This window comes from Leptopilina boulardi, unplaced genomic scaffold (assembly GCF_019393585.1).
Source record: "Leptopilina boulardi isolate dan_hultmark-lab unplaced genomic scaffold, ZJU_Lbou_2.1 LbouV2_325, whole genome shotgun sequence".
Taxonomy (NCBI): domain Eukaryota; kingdom Metazoa; phylum Arthropoda; class Insecta; order Hymenoptera; family Figitidae; genus Leptopilina; species Leptopilina boulardi.
In genome coordinates, this window is record NW_026137891.1 from 26,081 (window position 1) to 46,107 (window position 20,027).

Sequence of the window (20,027 nt, forward strand, 5' to 3'; positions counted from 1 at the left end):
CTTACCATAAAAATGAGAAAGTATACATAAAAGTATAACTTTACTAAAAAAAAAGAAAAAAAAAATTCTTTTGAATTAGAACAAACTTTTCTCGATAATTTTAAAAAACATTTTTGGATTAAAAAAAAAATTTACAGCCATAAAGTTGCGAGATATTTTTTTTTTCGAACAAATAAAAAAAAACCACCAGGATTATAAAATAATGAAATATTTATTTTTCGTCGAAAATAATTTCAAAATCTTTTTTTTCTTTTTTTTTGAAAAATGAAGAATCTTCTTAACTATTTTATAATATGAGTGATTTGGTTTGTTTGTTGTTGATAAACAATTTTATCAGACAGTAAACTCAATGGTACATATAGTACTTATATATATATATATATATATATATATATATATATATATATTTATTAAGATCCAATCAACCTTTGAGCATAGCAAAAAGAAAATCTTAAGAATATAATAGTTAAGAATGCTAAATACATATATATATATATACACGAGTGTATAATGTAATCCATGTCTGAACTGTCAATTAAATAGAGCCAGTCAGTCAAACATACCAGATGTTTTCAGATAAGAGGCGTGCACCGTCAATATTCGTAATGCACAGTCAGTCGTTCAACGCCTGTGAAAGGTGCTTCATACCAAGTCTTTGGAAAAAATCTCTTATAAATAATGTTACATAATAAATTATCAAGATAATAATAATTAAAAATTAATAATTAGTTTAATAAAAAAAAAAAAAAAAATAGCAAAAAATGAAGTTAAAACACACATTTTCATGTTTCAATAACAACAATATCATCAATAATGTGATAACTGAAATCCCAGATAGGCCGAAACAACAGAAAGATCCTCCAAAACCAGGAAGTCGTATACTGCAATTTATTACTGCAATTAATGGTAATTAAGTAGTCGTAAGTAAAAAATTATTGAATACCATTTCATTAATTTTGCAAAAAAAAAAAAATAATTTAATATCATTTAATTCTTTCTAATTTTAATAAAGAATTTTTTATTTTCAAAATTTTTGTTGCGTCGAAAAAAAATTAAAATTAATAAAAAAAAAAAAATGTTCAATATTTTAAATTTATTAGTTTAATATTTATCAGTTGAGCCTAGAAAACTTTATAGTTGAATTAATCAAAAGATTTTGTTGAGATAGAGAAAAATTTCGATATTTCGATATTTCTACTTTTATATAGAAAAATAAAGAATTTTTTTTTTGTAAATGTTTAAAACTATTTTACAGTTTTGTTTTTCTTTTAAATATAATGTATAAATATTGTGTGATAATGTTTTTTTTCTTTAACGCAAAGCCATTTTTAATGACAAGCGTAACCTTGGAATTCCCGCCGTTCGAAGGCATTTTATTTGTTGTAGATTACATCAAAGTCTATCATATTTGCAATGTTTATAATTTTATCAGTTACAAATTGGAAATATTTTTTTTATTTAAAGCTGTATAAAAAATATTAAAACAATTTATTATTTAGTCCGTATATTTTAAAATTTTTTTCAAAAACATTTTATTTTTCTAAATTAAAATCCCTTTTTTTTAAAATATAAAAACCTTAATTAAATTTCTGTGGCGGAAAAATTTTATTAAGCAAATTTTTTATTTAACCAAATTGTCATTTAACTGGATTTTCAGTTTAAAATCAGTTAAATGTAAATTTAGTTAAATAAAAGTTTTTGTGAAATAAAAATTCAATTAAACAGAAAATACATATTTTATACAGAAATCTAGTGAAATATGTTAAATATAAATCTAGTTCAATATAAATTTGGTTAAACGTATTTTCATTTAAATAAAAATTCAGTTAAATGAAAATTCCATTAAATGGTAATTTTGTTTTATAGAAATTGTGGTGAATTTAAATGTTTTTAAATACCGATTAAATTAAATTAAAATTTGGTTAAATAAAAATTCGGCTTAATAGAAATTCGGCTAAATAGAAAATCGGATAAATAGACATTTGGTTTAATGGTAATTTCGTTTTATAGACATTGTGTTAAATATAAATTCTGTTAAATACAAATTTGGTTAAATAAAAATTTTGCTAAATGGAAATTGTATTAAATTTAAGTTGTGTTAAATAAAAATTCTGTTAGATATCAATTAAATTAAATGAAAATTCGGCTAAATAGAAAATTGGTTTAACTGTTTTATAGAAATTGTATTAAATATAAATTCTGTTCAATAAGAATTTGGTTAAATAAAAGTTTGGCTAGATAGAAATTCGGTTAAATAGAAAATCGGATAAATAGATATTTGGTTTCATGATAATTTTGTTTTATAGACATTGTGTTAAATATAAATTCTGTTAAATACGAATTTGGTTAAATAAAAGTTTTGCTAAATGGAAATTGTATTAAATCTAAGTTGTGTTAAATAAAAATTCTGTTAAATGTCAATTAAATTAAATGAAAATTCGGCTAAATAGAAAAATGGTTTAATTGTTTCATAAAAATAGTATTAAATATAAATTCTGTTAAATAAGAATTATGTTAAATAAAAATTTGGCTAGATAAAAATTCGGCTAAATAGAAAATCGGATAAATAGACATTTGGTTTCATGGTAATTTCGTTTTATAGAGATTGTCTTAAATATAAATTCTGTTAAATACAAATTTGGTTAAATAAAAGTTTTGCTAAATGGAAATTGTATTAAATTTAAGTTGTGTTAAATAAAAATTCTGTTAGATATCAATTAAATTAAATGAAAATTCGGCTAAATAGAAAATTGGTTTATTTGTTTCATAGAAATTGAAATATAAATTCTGTTAAATACGAATTTGGTTAAATAAAAATTTGGCTAAATAGAAATTATATTAAATCTAAATTCTGTTAAATAAGAATTTGGTTAAATAAAAGTTTGGCTAGATAAAAATTCGGCTAATTAGAAAATCGGATAAATAGAAAATTGGTTTAATTGTTTCATAGAAATTGAAATATAAATTCTGTTAAATACGAATTTGGTTAAATAAAAAGTTGGCTAAATATAAATTGTATTAAATGTAAATTCTGTAAAAGAAGAATTTGGTTAAATAAAAGTTTGTCTAGATAGCAATTCGGCTAATTAGAAAATCGGATAAATAGAAAATTGGTTTAATTGTTTCATAGAAATCGAAATATAAATTCTGTTAAATACGAATTTGGTTAAATAAAAATTTGGCTAAATATAAATTGTATTAAATCTAAATTCTGTAAAAGAAGAATTTGGTTAAATAAAAGTTTGTCTAGATAGCAATTCGGCTAATTAGAAAATCGGATAAATAGAAAATCGGTTTAATTGTTTCATAGAAATTGAAATAAAAATTCTGTTAAATACGAATTTGGTTAAATTAAAATTTGGCTAAATAGAAATTGTATTAAATCTAAATAATGTTAATAATCAATTAGATTAAGTGAAAATTCGGTTAAATAAAAATTTTTCTTTATATAGACACAGAAAAAAAATTTGGTTAGAAATTTGATTGAATCAAAGAAATAAATGCATTGCTATAGAGTTAACCAAACATTTTGTTTGAACGAAACAAAAGTTTATTTGGCTCAATTAAATATTTTAATTGTTGGAAAAATTTATTAAATTCAACAAAACTTTTATTTAGATCAAAGAAATATTTTATTAATTTGACTTATCACGACAATTTTTGGGGTTTTTTTCTCAATTTAAAAAAAAAATTATAACAAAATATTAGTATATCAGTGACTCATGAAAATTTGATCTAATTTAGAATTCAAGTATGTGGGTGGAATTTAAAAAAAAAATATATATATATTTTCAGTGAGTTTAATCTTCATGGGATGTGGAGTTGCCGATTCATGGACATCGCCAGCATTACCATATTTACAAAGTCCTAATTCAAAACTTCCAGTTAGTGAAAAACAAGGTTCATGGGTGGCATCATTATTTAATGTTGGTGCAATATTTGGTTATATTGTTTATCCATTATTTATTGATCGTTTTGGTCGTAAATATACAATTCTCATTTTATTTATACCGCAATTATTATCATTTATATTAATTTATGTTGCAAAAAGTGTTATATTACTTTATATATCAAGAATAATTGGCGGTCTTGGTTATTGTGCAGGTGAAATTGTTGGCTATATTTATATTGCCGAAATAGCTGAGAAAAAAATTCGTGGCTCATTAATTATACTTGAGGCAATATCATATAATGTTGGTAGTTTAATTGTTGTGACAATTGGCGCATTTTATTCATATAACAAAATGAATTTAATTAATATTTCATTGCCACTATTATTTATATTAATATTTCCATTTTTACCTGAATCACCATATTTTCGTTTAAAACAAAATCGTAAAGAAGAAGCAACGAAAATTTTATCAAAACTACGTGGATTAAAAGATCCAACTGCACTTGAACCTGAAATTAATCGTATTAAAGAGGCAATTATTGAAGGTGAAATAAGTAAAAAATATGCAATGCGTAAATTATTTGAAAATAAACGTCATCGTAAAGCTCTCTTTATTGTTGCACTTGTTAAAGCAAGTACAGCATTTTCGGGTTATTTAGCTGTTTCTTCATATAGTCAGGAAATTTTAAGTTACAGTGGTTTTTCATTAGATCCAAAATTTGGTACAATTGTATTAACATTAATACCAATATTATTTATAATACCAACAACGCCATTGGTAGATTATCTTGGACGTAGGTGGTTGACATTATTATCGGCTTTAATATGTTCAATTAGTTTATCAGTGGTGGGATTATTTTTTTTCTTAAAGTTTTATTTAAAATTAGATTATCATGTGACATTAATTTCTTGGTTACCATTGGTTGCATTAGTTGTTTTTAAAATTTCTCTAATGGGCGGAATTTATTCAACATCAAATGTATTGGCTTCAGAATTATTTCCAGTTGAAGTTAAAAGTTCAGCGTTTGCATTTATAAGTATTTCAAGGGAAATTTTACTTTTTTTAGTTAATTTAGGCTTTAAATGGTCAATTGATAGTTTTGGTATTTATAGTGTATTTTGGATGTATGCAGTGTCTTGTTTGGCATTGTCATTATTGGCATTTTTAATAATGCCTGAGACAAAAGGAAAAAATTTAGAAGAAATTCAAGTATTATTAGACTGATGTTTTTTCTGCATGTGTGTGTGTGTGTGTATTTTTTTTAACAATTGTAAATCGATAAGTATTTAGGCTATTTTAAGTATGATAATAAAAGCGAACATGACTTCTTTCCCTTGTTTTTTTTTTTTTTATTTTACAAACCATATTTCTAAAAGAAAATAATTTTCTATTGTTAAAAAAAAAAAAAAACTCCATTAAAGTAATGTATCAATCAAATGTATCTTCATCAATCAACTATAAAGTCTTGATTTATAAATTCAACAGGGCTATAGATAAGATTCAATGAATATGCCATTTTTTATTCTCAATTTAGTACCAAAGAATTGTCATTCGTGTTGTGAAAATTTTTAATTGTCAAAAAAAAAGAATGAATTTACGATCTATATTTTTTTGTCGACAAAATAAAATTTCAAAAAATGCTGATAAAACGAACAGAAAGAATGGAAATCAATTGTTTCAAATACTTGTCACTATCAATGGTAATTATTACTCAAATTGAAGAAAAAAAAAAATCAGAAAATAAAAATTAAAAATTTTTTGAATATTTTCAGTTTGTTTATTGTCAATTGGATTTGGTGCAGCAGATTCGTGGCCCTCACCAGCATTACCATATTTAGAAAGTGAAAATTCACAAATTCATGTTATAATGAATCAAGGCTCTTGGATAGTGTCGATATTTAATTTTGGCGGTGTTTTTGGTTTTTTATTATGTCCAATATTGGTCGATCGATTGGGACGTAAAAGAACATTATTATTTTTTGCCATACCACAAATAATCTCATGGATATTAATTATTCTCGCTAAACACGTATACATATTGTATATTGCAAGATTTATCTGTGGAATTGGATGTTGGGCGAGTTTTAATATAACAACAATTTATTTAGGTGAATTGTCAAATAAAAATATTCGTGGTACATTAATAAATATTTCATCGGCTTCATTTAATTTTGGTACTGTTATTTGTGTAACGTGCGGTGCATTTCTTCATTACGATACAATGAATATAATTTTATTAATTATACCAACATTATTTTTATTAACATATAAATTTTTACCTGAATCACCATATTTTTATATTAGACAAAAAGAATATAAAAAAGCTGCCACATGCCTTATTAAATTACATGGGACAAATAATTTAAAATATTTAGAGGAGGAAATTAAGAGAATTAATGAAATGATTATTGCCGTTGATAATTGTAAAAAACATATATTTCATGATTTATATAAAAAACATCGAAAAGGATTTATAATTGTATTAGTATTAAAATTAGCATACGCATTATCGGGATCGGCACCAATTGCATCGTATACACAAGAAATTTTAAGTTATTCCAATTTTTCATTATCACCAGAATATTCGTCAATTGTATTAATGTTTGTAATATTTCTTTTTTCAATTTTAATATCACCATTTTCTGATTTAATTGGTCGACGATTATTGACAATTTGTTGTGGTATTATGTGTGCATTAAGTTTAGCTATACTTGGTTTATTTTTTTTTGTGAAATTTTATCTTAAAATTGATGTTTCATCATATACTTGGATTCCATTATTTGATTTAATTATATTTAATTTATCCGGTTGTTTAGGAATTTTTGTTATGCCAACGTTACTTGCGTCTGAAGTATTTCCAATGGAAGTAAAAAGTATTGCATTATGTATTGTGGATATTTTTAAAACATTTTCCATGTTTTTAGTAAAATTGTCATTTAAAAATTTTGCCAATAATTTTGGTTTTTACAGTGTATTTTGGTCATTTTCATTAGCGACAATCATATTAAATTTAATTGCTTTTTTTATTATGCCTGAAACAAAGGGGAAAACTTTAGAACAAGTGCAATTACTACTTTCTTGATTTGACAATTATTTTTTCTAAATTATTTTATTTAAAAAAAAAAATGATTAAAAATATTTAAATTTTTTTTTCAAAAACGAATTTTTAATTTTATTTTTATATTTTAGTTTTTACTGTAATTTATAAAAATATTATTATATTAGAACCTATAATCTAAAGATTCATAAATTAATCCATATAAAATATTATCATTTTACATTATTGATAAGATTAGATAAATAATAATTGATGTACATATATAATCGTCAATAGAATTTAACAGTAATTTCTGAAAAATCGAAAGTTTGACCATTACCTAAAACAGTGTACAAATTTAAGTCGATGAAGTAAAAAAAAAGCAACAAAATACATAAAAATTGAAAAAAAAAAATTATAACTGAAACTAAAATTTTAAGTAAAATTGAAAATAAAATCTAAGAAAATTAGTAAAATTAAAAAAAATATTAATAATGAAATATTGATATTTACATTTATATTCGTGATAAGAAAAACTTAACAATATTTAGAAAAATAGAGCAAATTTCTTTTCTGATTTTAAAACAAGAGTGTAAAAATGATAAGTGAAAAAAATTATGACAAGAGTGATTGTAAAAATGATGAGAAAACAAAAGGACATATACTACAGATTATTGCAGCGTTTAGTGGTAAAATAAAAACAAAATTAATTTACAAAAATTTTTATTTAAAATTAATAAAATTTGATTATATGCAAGTGATATTTTTTTTTTTAGTAAATATATTGTCAAAATCTTCAGAATTTTTAACATTCATGGCAATGATAATTTTTTACTTAATGTGAGTACTTAACATCAGAAAATTAAAATAACATAGAAAATAACATAAAATAATAAAAAGAAGTCGTAAAAAAACAGAAAATAACGTGGAATAATAAAAGGATCATACAAAAGAAAGAAAATAACGTAAAATAATAAAAGGGTAATAAAATACCATTTAAAATAACATTAAATAATAAAAAGTTAATTAAATAATAAATAAAATAATAAAAAAGTCAAAAAATAACATAAAATAATAAAAAGGTCAAAAAATCATATGAAATACTGAAAAAGGCATAAAATACCACAGTTAATAACTTAAAATAATAAAAAAGTCAAAAAATAACATAAAATAATAAAAAGATTACAAAATAACACAGAAAGTAACGTGAAATAATAAAAAGGTCATAAAATAACATTGAAAATAACAGTAAACAATGAAATGGTCATAGAGTAATACAGAAAATAACATAACGTAATAAAATGGTAGTAAAATAATAAAAAGGTCGTAAAATAACACAGTAAATAACTTATATTATTCAAAGAAGTCATAAAATAACACAGAAAATAACGTGAGATAGTAAAATGGTAAAAAAATAACATAAAATAATGAAAAGGTCATAAAATAACACAGAAAATAACGTGAAGTAATAAAAAGAATATAAAATAACAAATAAATAACATAAAATAATAAAAATCTCATAAAATAACACAGAAAGTAACGTGAAATAATAACAAGGTCATAAAATAACATTGAAAATTAACAGTAAACAATAAAATGGTCATAGAATAATACAGAAAATAACAACGTAATAAAATGGTCATAAAATAATGGAAAGTTTATAAAATAACACAGTAAATAACTTATATTATTCAAAGAAGTCATAAAATAACACAGAAAATAACGTGAGATAGTAAAATGGTAAAAAAATAACATAAAATAATGAAAAGGTCATAAAATAACACAGAAAATAACGTGAAGTAATAAAAAGAATATAAAATAACAAATAAATAACATAAAATAATAAAAATCTCATAAAATAACACAGAAAGTAACGTGAAATAATAACAAGGTCATAAAATAACATTGAAAATTAACAGTAAACAATAAAATGGTCATAGAATAATACAGAAAATAACAACGTAATAAAACGGTCATAAAATAATGGAAAGTTTATAAAATAACACAGTAAATAACTTATATTATTCAAAGAAGTCATAAAATAACACAGAAAATAACGTGAGATAGTAAAATGGTCAAAAAATAACATAAAATAATGAAAAGGTCATAAAATAACACAGAAAATAACGTGAAGTAATAAAAAGGATATAAAATAACAAATAAATAACATAAAATAATAAAAAGCTCATAAAATAACACAGAAAGTAACGTAAAATAATAAAAAGGTCATAAAATAACATTGAACATAACAGTATATAATAAAAAGGTCGTAAAATAATACAGAATATAAAATAACGTAATAAAAAGGTCATAAAATAACATAAAATAAAAAAGGTCATAAACTAACACAATAAATAACTTATATTATTAAAAAAAGTCATAAAATAACATTAAAAATAACATAAAATAATAAAAATAACGTGAAATAATAAAAATGTCAAAAAATAACATAAAATAATAAAATAGTCATAAAATAACATAAAGAAAATAACATAAAATAATAAAAAGGTCATAAAATAACATAAAATAATAAAAAGGTCATAAAATAACATAGAAAATAACATGAAATAATAAAATAACACAGAAAATAACGTGTAATAATAAAAAAAGTCATAAAATAACATTTAAAGGTCATAAATAACATAAAGATAATAAAATAATGTAAAATTATTTAAAAAATATAAAGAAAATGTAAAAAATATGAAAAATAACATAAGAGTCGTAAAATCTTAAAGGTCATAAAATAACTTGTGTAGAATAAAATTAACAAAAAAAAAAAGAACAAAAATAAAATTATAAAAAAAAATTATTAATTACAAAATGTTAAAGGTTCCTGAAATTTATTTATAATAAACAATTTTTAAACAAATAACATTTTTTTTTCCAAAAAAACCAGCATCAATAACAATGATTGGACTTGGAGCCACTGATTTATGGACATCACCTGCTCTACCATATCTACAAAGTAATGAATCAGAATTGAAATTATTGCCAAATGAAGCATCATTAATAGCATCATTACTTCACATTGGTGCAATAATTGGCTATCTTATATATCCATATTTAATTGACACTGTTGGTCGTAAAAAGACATTATTATTATTTTTTCTACCACAAATTGCCTCATGGTTAATGACAATTTTTGCAAAAAATGTTTATACACTTTATTTTGCACGTACAATAGCTGGTATTGGTTATTGTGGTGGTTTTGCAGTACAAGCAATTTATATTAGTGAAATAAGTGAAAAAAATATACGTGGAATTTGTTTATTTATATCAAAAGTTAATTATGAAGTGGGAAGTTTAATTGTCGTGACAGTTGGTGCATTTATTGTTTATAGTCAATTGAATTTATCAATGCTATCAATACCAATAATATTTTTTGTCACCTTTATTTTTATGCCCGAGACACCGCATTATTTTTTAAAACGTGCAAATCATGAAAAAGCAATTCAAAGTTTATCAATATTACGCGGTACAAAAAATCGTAAATATCTTGAATTAGAAATTAATAGTGTTAAAAGTGCAATGGCAATTCAAAATGAGGAGAGTAAAAATATTTTTAAAACACTTGTCGATAAACGTTATCGTAAGGCATTGTTAATTGTATTTTTGGCAAATGTCACTAAAGGACTATCGGGTTCATATGCAATTAGTAATTATACACAACAAATTTTTAGTTACAGTGGTTTTTCATTAAAACCTGAATATGCAACAATTATTGTTGTTGGATTAAAAATAATAGCTGGTATTATTGGATCGCAATTAATTGAAAATATTGGTAGAAGAAAATTATATTTTTATTCTGGTATTTTGGGTAGTTTATCATTAATAATTGTCGGCTTATTTTTTTTTATGAAAATTTATTTAAAATTAAATAATCTTGATGCAATTAGTTGGCTACCATTATTTGGATTGACTTGCTTTCAAGTTGCATCGGCGGCAAGTTTAAATCCAATACCAATTTTACTTACAGTTGAATTATTTCCAATGAAAATTCGTGGTCTTGCATCAGCAGTGGCATTTATATCATTTGAGAGTTTTGTCTTTTTAATTACATTTGCCTTTGATCCACTCAATCAAATTGTTGGAATTTATACGACATTTTGGATTTATGCATTTTGCTGTATTGTCGGTAGTTTTATTGTTTATCGCATTACACCGGAAACTAAGGGCAAAAGTTTAGAGGAAATTCAGGATTTGTTAAAATAGACATTCAATTTTTAAAAAATTTTTTTTTCTCGAATTTTTGGAAAAAAAAGAAGAAATTTTTGTAAGCAATTAATAAAAATAAAGAAAAATTTAATTTATATTGTATAATAACAAAATTCCTTTTTATTTTGATTGGAAAATTGAAAAATTTGAAACATGATTTTATACTTAATGAAACATATGTAAATTGTTAAATAAAATTTACTTTTTGGCATTTATCGATCTGACAATAAAGTTACTAAGTGATAATATATTCTGAGAAGCATCTCAAGAAAAATACAGATTAAGGCTCCTAAGCACGGATTTAACGCTTATTTATACTCTGCTAAGTACCGGCATTACGCTGTATTACGACCCTAATAGCCGGTTAAACTTTTTTCTCGTCGCTCTCCTTTTTTTTTTTTTTTTTTGTTCCCAAACATATATCCTTTTAAACGATAAATCTTATTTTATTAAGTTAAAATATCCTTAAAATTGTGATTTAAAAGAAAAAAGTTGAAATTTAATAGTATTCAGCGACGTAGGAAGTTCAAAAAATACCGTTTTGATATTTCCCTACCAGGGCCCTAGTAGGGAATGAAACGCCAGGGCCAGATCAGGGCGACGAGAAAAGGTAGATTTCCTAATCAGAGCCACATCAGGCGTGGCGTTTCATTCCCTAATAGGACAGCCCGATCCGGCCCCGATTTGGGCCCTGACAAAATTTCTGTACGAATAGATCGAGAAGCATTTTTTTTTTTTTTTTATTTCACGATGGTGAATTGTTTAAAGAAAAGGTACTTTTTCTTACTCCTTTTTTTTATATTTATATTGTATAGTAATGTTTGGATTTTTAAAGAGAGGAAGACAAACGTTTTTATGGGTTTCTCAGGTTTAAAGGACCGCAACCCTGACTTTAAGTATTTGATTACAGCCTTTGCAGATCGTAACTCCATTGAGTAACTACCCTTAAGGTGTAACTACCTGCGCTCTCACATTTCGCCTTTCCCTCTCTCTCTCTCTATTTCTCTCTCTCTCTCTATATTCGCGCGCGTCATACAATACTTTGTTACAGGGCCGTTAATTTTAACGTGCGCTACGTGCTTCTGATTTCTTTAACTTTTTCTTTCTTTATGACCAAAGCACGCTTATTTCCAAGTACCTTGCACACGCACTGACCCTTCAAGTCGTTGTGAAAAATTTTAACAGTGATCAGACTCGAGTAATCGACAAAAGGTGAGAAACGCTATCAGTATTACATTACGTGTAAAAATATTTGTATTTCACATTTCTATAACAGTTACGGTACATTTATACTATTTTAAATACAGTCACTGTACAGTTGAACTATACTGTAACTAGTCTAAAATTTAACGCTTCGATCAAGTTTCTAGATACGTCATCTATATGGAAACTATGTAGATTATTTGAAAAGGTCAGAGTAGTTATGTTATCTAGTTTCTAGGCAGTTAAACTATGTGGATACTATCTATTTTCTAGGTAGTTGAACTGAATGAAAACTATCTAGTTTCTAGGTAGTTAAAATATATGGAAAATATCTAGTCTATATACAGTTACAGTACAGCTATACTGTTTTCTATATAGAAACTGTATAGTTAAAGTACACCGAAACTAGGCAGAAACTAAACTTACTTAAACTATATGAAAACTATCTATTGTATCTACATTATGTGGAAGGGTCAGGACAGTTATGATATCTAGTTTCTAGGTAGTTGAACTATATGGAAACTATGTAGTATCTATATAGTTAAACTATGTGGGAATTATCTAGTTTCTGCATAGTCGAACTATATAGAAACTACCTTGTTTCTATACAGTAAAAATATTTGTATTTCACATTTCTATAACAGTTACGGTACATATATACTATTTTCAATACAGTTACGGTACAGTTAAACTATACTGAAACTAGTCTAAAATTTAACGCTGCAATCAAGTTTCTAGATACGTCAACTATATGGAAACTATGTAGAATATTTGAAAAGGTCAGGGTAGTTATGTTATCTAGTTTCTAGGCAGTTAAACTATGTGGAAACTATCTAGTTTCTAGGTAGTTAAACTGTATGGAAACTATCTAGTTTCTAGGTAGTTAAACTATATGGAAACTATCTAGTTTATATTCAGTTACATTACAATTATACTGTTTTCTATATAGTCACTGTATAGTTAAAGTACACCGAAACTAGGCAGAAACTAAACTTACTTAAACTATATGAAAACTATCTATTGTATCTAGATTATTTGGAAGGATCAGGACAGTTATGCTATCTAGTTTCTAGGTAGTTGAACTATATGGAAAGCATGTAGTGTCTATATAGTTAAACTATGTGGGAATAATATAGTTTCTGCATAGTCGAACTATATAGAAACTACCTAGTTTCTATACAGTTACAATATAGTTATTCTGTTTACCATATAGTCACCAGAACAGTTAAACTATACCAAAACTAGTTAGAAATTTAGCGCTACAATCAACATGTTTCTGGATATTTAAACTATATGGAAACTATCTAGATTATTTAGAAAGTTCGTGGTAGTCATACTATCTAGTTTCTAGTCAGTTAAACCATATGGAAATTATCTGGTGCATATCTGTAAATTGTTTATCAATCATTTATAGGGAATTTTATTTTTCTAATTTTTAAATTTTATAGTAATGTTTTATTATTAGTAGTAAAAGTATATTTTAGTCAGCCAGTAAATTCTTATTCAGACAGAATACAGTGTGAAATTTTTACAAGTTTTAGTAGTATATAAATCAATCAATTTAAAAATAGATGACATCTCCACCAGGAGAAGTGAAATAAAATTAAAAACAAAAAAAATTCATAAATGCCATGACCTTTAATCATAATATAATCAATACTGACAGAAATAATGCTTGTAGTATATGTCATATTATAAATTGACAAATGAACTAATTATTCAATTAGGTGGTAAAAAATAGCATCAAAAAAAAAGAAGAAATAAGTGAAATTAATTTTCCTCAAATGTGACAAATTAATGGAAGAGAAGACAATAAATAAATAATTGATTCTAATGAATCAACATTATATATAGAATATAAATATATAAATTCGCATCAATTAGATACTTTCCAAGTCAACTGTGTATTTATTTATTATATATGCTGATATTTATATTTATTTATCAGTTTATTTTATAAAAAGATTTCGTCACTGTCTCCAAAATTGTACTAACAATATTCAAAAACATGTATAGGTTAAAACGAACATAACCTTAAAAATTGAGGACTTATGTCAAAATCCTAGGTTAAAACAAACATAACCTTAAAAAATCAAGGTCATATGTCAAAATCGTAGGTTAAAATGAACATAACCTTAAAAAAATTGAGGTCATATGTCAAAATCGAAGGTTAAAATGAACATAACCTTAAAAAATCAAGGTCTTATACCAAAATCCTAGGTTAAAACGAACATAACCTTAAAAAATCAAGGTTATATGTCAAAATCGTAGGTTAAAACGAACATAACCTTAAAAATTGAGGACTTATGTCAAAATTCTAGGTTAAAACGAACATAACCTTAAAAAATCAAGGTCATATATCAAAATCGTAGGTTAAAACTAACACAACCTTAAAAAAATGAGGTCATATGTCAAAATCGAAGGTTAAAATGAACATAACCTTAAAAAATCAAGGTATTATACCAAAATCCTAGGTTAAAACGAACATAACCTTAAAAATTAAGGACTTATGTCAAAATACTAGGTTAAAACGAACATAACCTTAAAAAATCAAGGTCATATGTCAAAATCGTAGGTTAAAACGAACATAACCTCAAAATAGAAACCTCCCTAGGATATATATATATATATATATAGAACAATTACTGAATGTGTGAAGAAATACTGTTTATTTGCAAGAGCCATTAATATGTATTGGTAGAACATTAGCATGAATTCCCAGAGGCGATATTCTTAGCACATGAATTTCATGCCGCGATTGTATTTGTGTGTACTTAATGTCCTCGCCAAAGCTTGGAAGATAGTTACCAACTAAAGCTCAACGAAGTGAACGGTATAGACTCTCTCTCTCTATATATATATATATTTTATAGAAAGGGGAAAGGGGGAAGAGGTTGCTCTTGTCGAGACTGCAGACAACTAAGTTACCCCTAATGTCCTGCTTATGCGCAATTATTGTCTTCGACAAACACAAGAACACACCTTACCCAACACACCACTATACTTCATTTTCTCATCGATTTCATACCATTCAACATAGTTATAGATTTTAATTTACTCTCAAAACTTGTTACCCATAAGTTTTCCCACTAAATAATTATATTAATTAAAAATTTTATAATATTAGAAGTTTTATTAATTAGAATTTTTAATTATTAGAATTTCTAATAACTAGAATTTTTATTAATTAGAATTTTTATATTATTAACTTTTTTCACATAAAACGATGATTTTTTTTTATTTCGAATAAAATCGATAATAATTAAACGAAATATAATTGTATCCAATAATTTTGTATGATTCTCATGAGAACATTGTGAGAATTGTTGAAAGGTAAGTGCGAGAGAAGCTTAAAACATAAAATGAAGAGGGTTGGTCGTTACGGTTCAACTAGCAGACCCTGACTGCAGAGATAAGCGCTTTACCAAAAGCACTTATTTTGACCAACCTTCCCCCCTCTTTCCCCCTCTTTCCTTTTCCCATACCTCCAACACTTACCCTGCAATACCATAGGAAAAGTTCACTAAAGCAGCTGATTCAGAAATTTACCTGTTTTTTTTTTTTTTTTTAAATTCACCTTACATTTTCTTCTCACAAAAAAAAGAATAGAAAATATTTGACAACAATCACAATAATACGATGTAAAAAATATTGCACTGAAAATAACAGGAAATTTTCATGGAAATTCATAAAATTTCCATAAAATTTTCATAAACTTTATACTATAATTTTTCAAAAAAAAAATTTCCATATGGACTTTCCATTAATTTTCCGTGGGAATAAAAACAAATTTTTATGTATTTTTTTCATATAAAAATTCTATTTAATTTCCATATGGAATTTCCATAAATTTTTCTTTAGAAATTTAATCAAATTTTTATCAATTTTTCCAAATATATATATATATATATATTCTATTTATTTTTCCTCGGATATTCCATTAATTTTTACCAAAGGAAAATTAAATTAAAATTTTCAACGATTTTTCACAGAAATTCCATCAAAAATTTACCATAAACTTTCCATCAAGTTTATATGGAATTTTAATTAGAATTTTCCACGTTTACTTTCCAGAAAAATTTTCCATGGACATTCCATTAATTTTGCTAAGGAAAATTTAATCAAATTTTTAATGGATATTTACCTAGAAATTTAATTAAATTTTCATGTGGATTTTTGGATTAATTTTTTCAAGGAAATTCGCAATCAAATTTTTAATAAATTTTCCATAGAAATTTAATGAAAAATTTGATTAACTTTCCATAGAATTTCCATAAAATTTTCATAAACTTTATACTATAATTTTTCAAAAAAAAATTTCCATATGGACTTTCCATTAAATTTTTTTTGGGAATAAAAACAAATTTTTATGTATTTTTTTCATATAAAAATTCTATTAAATTTCCATATGGAATTTCCATAAATTTTCCTTCAGAAATTTAATCAAATTTTTATCAATTTTTCCATATATATATATATATATATATATATATATATACATAAATTCTATTAAATTTTCCCCGGATTTTCCATTAATTTTTACCAAAGGGAAATTAAATTAAAATTTTCAATGATTTTTCACAGAAATTCCATCAAAAATTCCATCAAAAATTTACTATAAACTTTTCATCAAGTTTATATGGAATTTTAATTAGAATTTTCCACTTGTACTTTCCATCAAAATTTTCCATGGACATTTCATTAATTTTGCCAAGGAAAAATTTAATCAAATTTTTAATGGATATTTCCCTAGAAATTTAATTAAATTTTCATGTGAATTTTTGGATTAATTTTGCCAAGGAAATTCGCAATCAAATTTTATAATAAATTTTCCATAGAAATTCACTGAAAAATTTGATTAACTTTCCATAGAAATTCCATAAAATTTCCATGGAATTCCTATGAAAATTTCTGATAAACATTATAAAAAAATCCATGGAAATTGAAATTTTTATGGAATTTTTACGAAATTATCAAATAAAAATTTGTTTATAAATTTCTGGAGACATTTTCCAAAGAATTTTTTTTTACTTAGAAAGAGAAAAAAGGATTGCAGAAATTGAAAAAAAAAATAAATAAAACCAACGATTAAAATATTTTCATTTTTTTCTATAATACATACGTATATATACAGAGAGAAAGAGGGGAGGGGGGAGTAAAAAGTCATTTTTTTTTCATAGTCGAGAAACCGAATTGAAAATTGGATTTAAGCATCGCTTGTGCTTCTCGATGAGGAAAAGTCGTTAAAAACAGATAAAGATTGAATCGATTGGCAGTGACAGGTATCGAATAGGTGGTCCGAAATTCGCAAAACGTTTGTGCTTGACAGTTCTGTCTCTCTTCCATTCGATTGAACGTAATGCATATAATTCACGTAGCGAGATATTGCCCGTTATCTCATCGTTATATCAGCGTGTTTCCCTGTCTTTTTCCTATTTCGAATATATCTGGTATTTTTTTCGGTCGGGAGGGGGCAGGTGGGTTAAAAAAGGATTTTGCCATCAAAAATTGTATTGCAAATACTTTATAGAGGATAAATTCATCATTTTACCACTTTACCCCACAGGGGGGGGTCAATGCAACCTATTCGATATCAAGTTCAATAAAATGCTTGAGATTCGATCGTTGAGTTCTAAATATAATCCCGCGTGGAAATGAAACTATGGGTAAAATCATAAAAACCATGGGCAAAATCGATTGCCATGGAAAAAACGTTTAGACCCATGGTTTAAACCTTGGCAAAAATCTCAAAAACCATTGCTTATGTCCCTTTTTCTATAGTACAATTTCCCATAGGAAATTTTTTTTAATTTTACTAATTTTGGGCCATTGCTAAAATCTTGGAAACCATGGGAAAATTAATTTTTTAATTTTACTAATTTTCGGCAATTGCTAAAATTTTGGAAACCATGGAAAATTTTTTTTTTATTTTACGGATTTTGGACCATGGCTAAAAACTTGCAAACCATAGGAAAATATTTTTTAATTTTACGGATTTTGGACCATTGCTAAAAACTTGCAAACCGTGGGAAAATATTTTTTAATTTTACGGATTTTTGACCATTGCAATAAACATGCGAAATATGGAAAATTAATTTTTAAAAATTCGCAATGGTTTGCAAGTTTTTAACCATGCTTCAAAATCCGTAAAATAGAAAAAAAATTTCCCATGGTTCGCAAGATTTTAGCAATGGTTTAAAATCAAAAAAATTAAAAAAACTTTTTCCCATGGTTTTCAAGATTTTACCAATGGCTTAAAAACCGTAAATTTAAAAAAAAAAAAAATTCCCATGGTTCGAAAGATTTTAGCAATGGTCAAAAATCAGTAAAATTATTTTAATGCCTTTTAATTTTCTGTGAAATAAATAAGAAAAATTACTAGACAAATTCCCCAATGGCTAATTTTATTCGGTAGTAGTAGTAAAATAGTTTTAGTCAGATAGAATCTTTAAAATTCACTTAATTTTCGTATCGGTAGTAAAAATTGGTTTTTTAAGACATAGTTATAAAATTTTTTTAAATATATATTTTATTTTCAAATATTTTGAATTATTTTACAATATGAATTATTATTTAGAAACTTATTAAATTATTAAAGTGAGATTTATTAAATTTTTAAAATGAGATATTTCTGAAAAATTCAATAAATTGTAAAATTATGAATAATGTGATTAAATCAAATAGAAATCAATTTAAATTATTAATTTCAATTTTCAATAAATAATAATTATAATTTCGATTTAACAATATTATTTATAAATTATTAAATAGAAATTAATACTGGTTGTCATCAATTTTCTTTCTTTTTTTTTTGTAAATTAAAAATACACTAAACATGTACAATATACATGACTAAAGTATAGGTCAGTGATTACCGGAAATCGTATATAATTCAAATTGATTGATTTACTGAATAATTAAACATAATGAATTTTTTATATCCCTCTGAGATATTTGATTTCTGGATAATTTAAGAATTTATTCAATATAGTTATATATATATATATATATATATATATTAAAAAAAAGGTAGAAGGAAAAGTGGATAGTTTAACTTTACAACGAAAGTCGTTTAGAATGAGAGAGAGAGGGATGTATAATTGAAGAATAGTATAACCAAATGCTATAATAATAATAATAATAGTAATAATAATGATAATCGGTAAAAGTTGTCGCAAGCATTTGAGAGAAAAGCTCGTAGTTCTATTACGAAATGCTCTACTGATGGGAAATACTTGTTTCGTGGCGTCTCTGCCATGAAAGTTGATTGGCGCATCGTCGTCCACGTTTCATCGAGGTCCGTGTTCAATTAATGGGCTTCCAACGTCTCTACGAATTATTCACACGGCTTAAGTTTTTCTCAAGCTTTCAACATTCCGAAAATGGACCAGATTATAATTTATATATATGGTAGTAATTTCGTTAAATTTCAACACAAATTAATTTTATTTTATTTTTTATTAATACATATGATAAAAAATAATTTTTTTTAAAAAAAGAATATTTGCCTGAAAAAACGAAAAAAAATCCTTTCTTGCTTCAAAAACTAACTTAACAATTTGCTTCTTATTGACTACTATTTTTTTTTTTTTTTTTGAGTAAAAAATACTTTTTCCAAATCATACTAAAACTGGAAAATACGGGAAAATTTGTTGAAAAGTCATTTTTCATTTGAAGGA

General features: G+C 24.7%; 2 protein-coding genes across 3 annotated transcripts; both read left to right on the forward strand.

Annotated features, from left to right (window-relative positions):
- The first annotated feature begins 558 nt into the window (after window positions 1–558).
- Window positions 559–11,360, forward strand: LOC127284523 (uncharacterized). The gene is made up of 4 exons (XM_051309997.1): window positions 559–906; window positions 3,796–5,114; window positions 7,520–7,619; window positions 9,827–11,360. Exons 1-4 carry the CDS (start codon window positions 762–764, stop codon window positions 11,140–11,142), a joined length of 2,880 nt encoding a protein of 959 aa, XP_051165954.1. The 5' UTR covers window positions 559–761; the 3' UTR covers window positions 11,143–11,360.
- LOC127284470 (facilitated trehalose transporter Tret1-like) lies at window positions 3,799–7,515 on the forward strand. Of its 2 annotated transcripts, none has more exons than XM_051309912.1 (2): window positions 3,799–3,926; window positions 5,666–7,022. In XM_051309912.1, exon 2 carries the CDS (start codon window positions 5,761–5,763, stop codon window positions 6,973–6,975), a length of 1,215 nt encoding a protein of 404 aa, XP_051165869.1. In that variant the 5' UTR covers window positions 3,799–3,926; window positions 5,666–5,760; the 3' UTR covers window positions 6,976–7,022. The 2 variants fall into 2 exon arrangements, with proteins under 2 accessions (XP_051165869.1, XP_051165868.1); XM_051309911.1 differs by lacking the exon at window positions 3,799–3,926 and adding an exon at window positions 5,127–5,593 and having other exon boundaries at window positions 5,666–7,515.
- Window positions 11,361–20,027: the final 8,667 nt, after the last annotated feature.

What these genes read in the sequence shown, in the direction of transcription:
- LOC127284470 (XM_051309911.1), top strand. Translation starts at nt 5,482, where the DNA reads ATGAATTTACGATCTATATTTTTTTGTCGACAAAATAAAATTTCAAAA. An exon ending in AATACTTGTCACTATCAATG is followed by an intron (nt 5,594 to 5,665) that starts GTAATTATTACT and finishes GAATATTTTCAG; the next exon opens with TTTGTTTATTGTCAATTGGA.
- LOC127284523 (XM_051309997.1), top strand. Translation starts at nt 762, where the DNA reads ATGAAGTTAAAACACACATTTTCATGTTTCAATAACAACAATATCATC. An exon ending in ATTTATTACTGCAATTAATG is followed by an intron (nt 907 to 3,795) that starts GTAATTAAGTAG and finishes ATATATTTTCAG; the next exon opens with TGAGTTTAATCTTCATGGGA. An exon ending in AAATTCAAGTATTATTAGAC is followed by an intron (nt 5,115 to 7,519) that starts TGATGTTTTTTC and finishes TTTTAAAACAAG; the next exon opens with AGTGTAAAAATGATAAGTGA.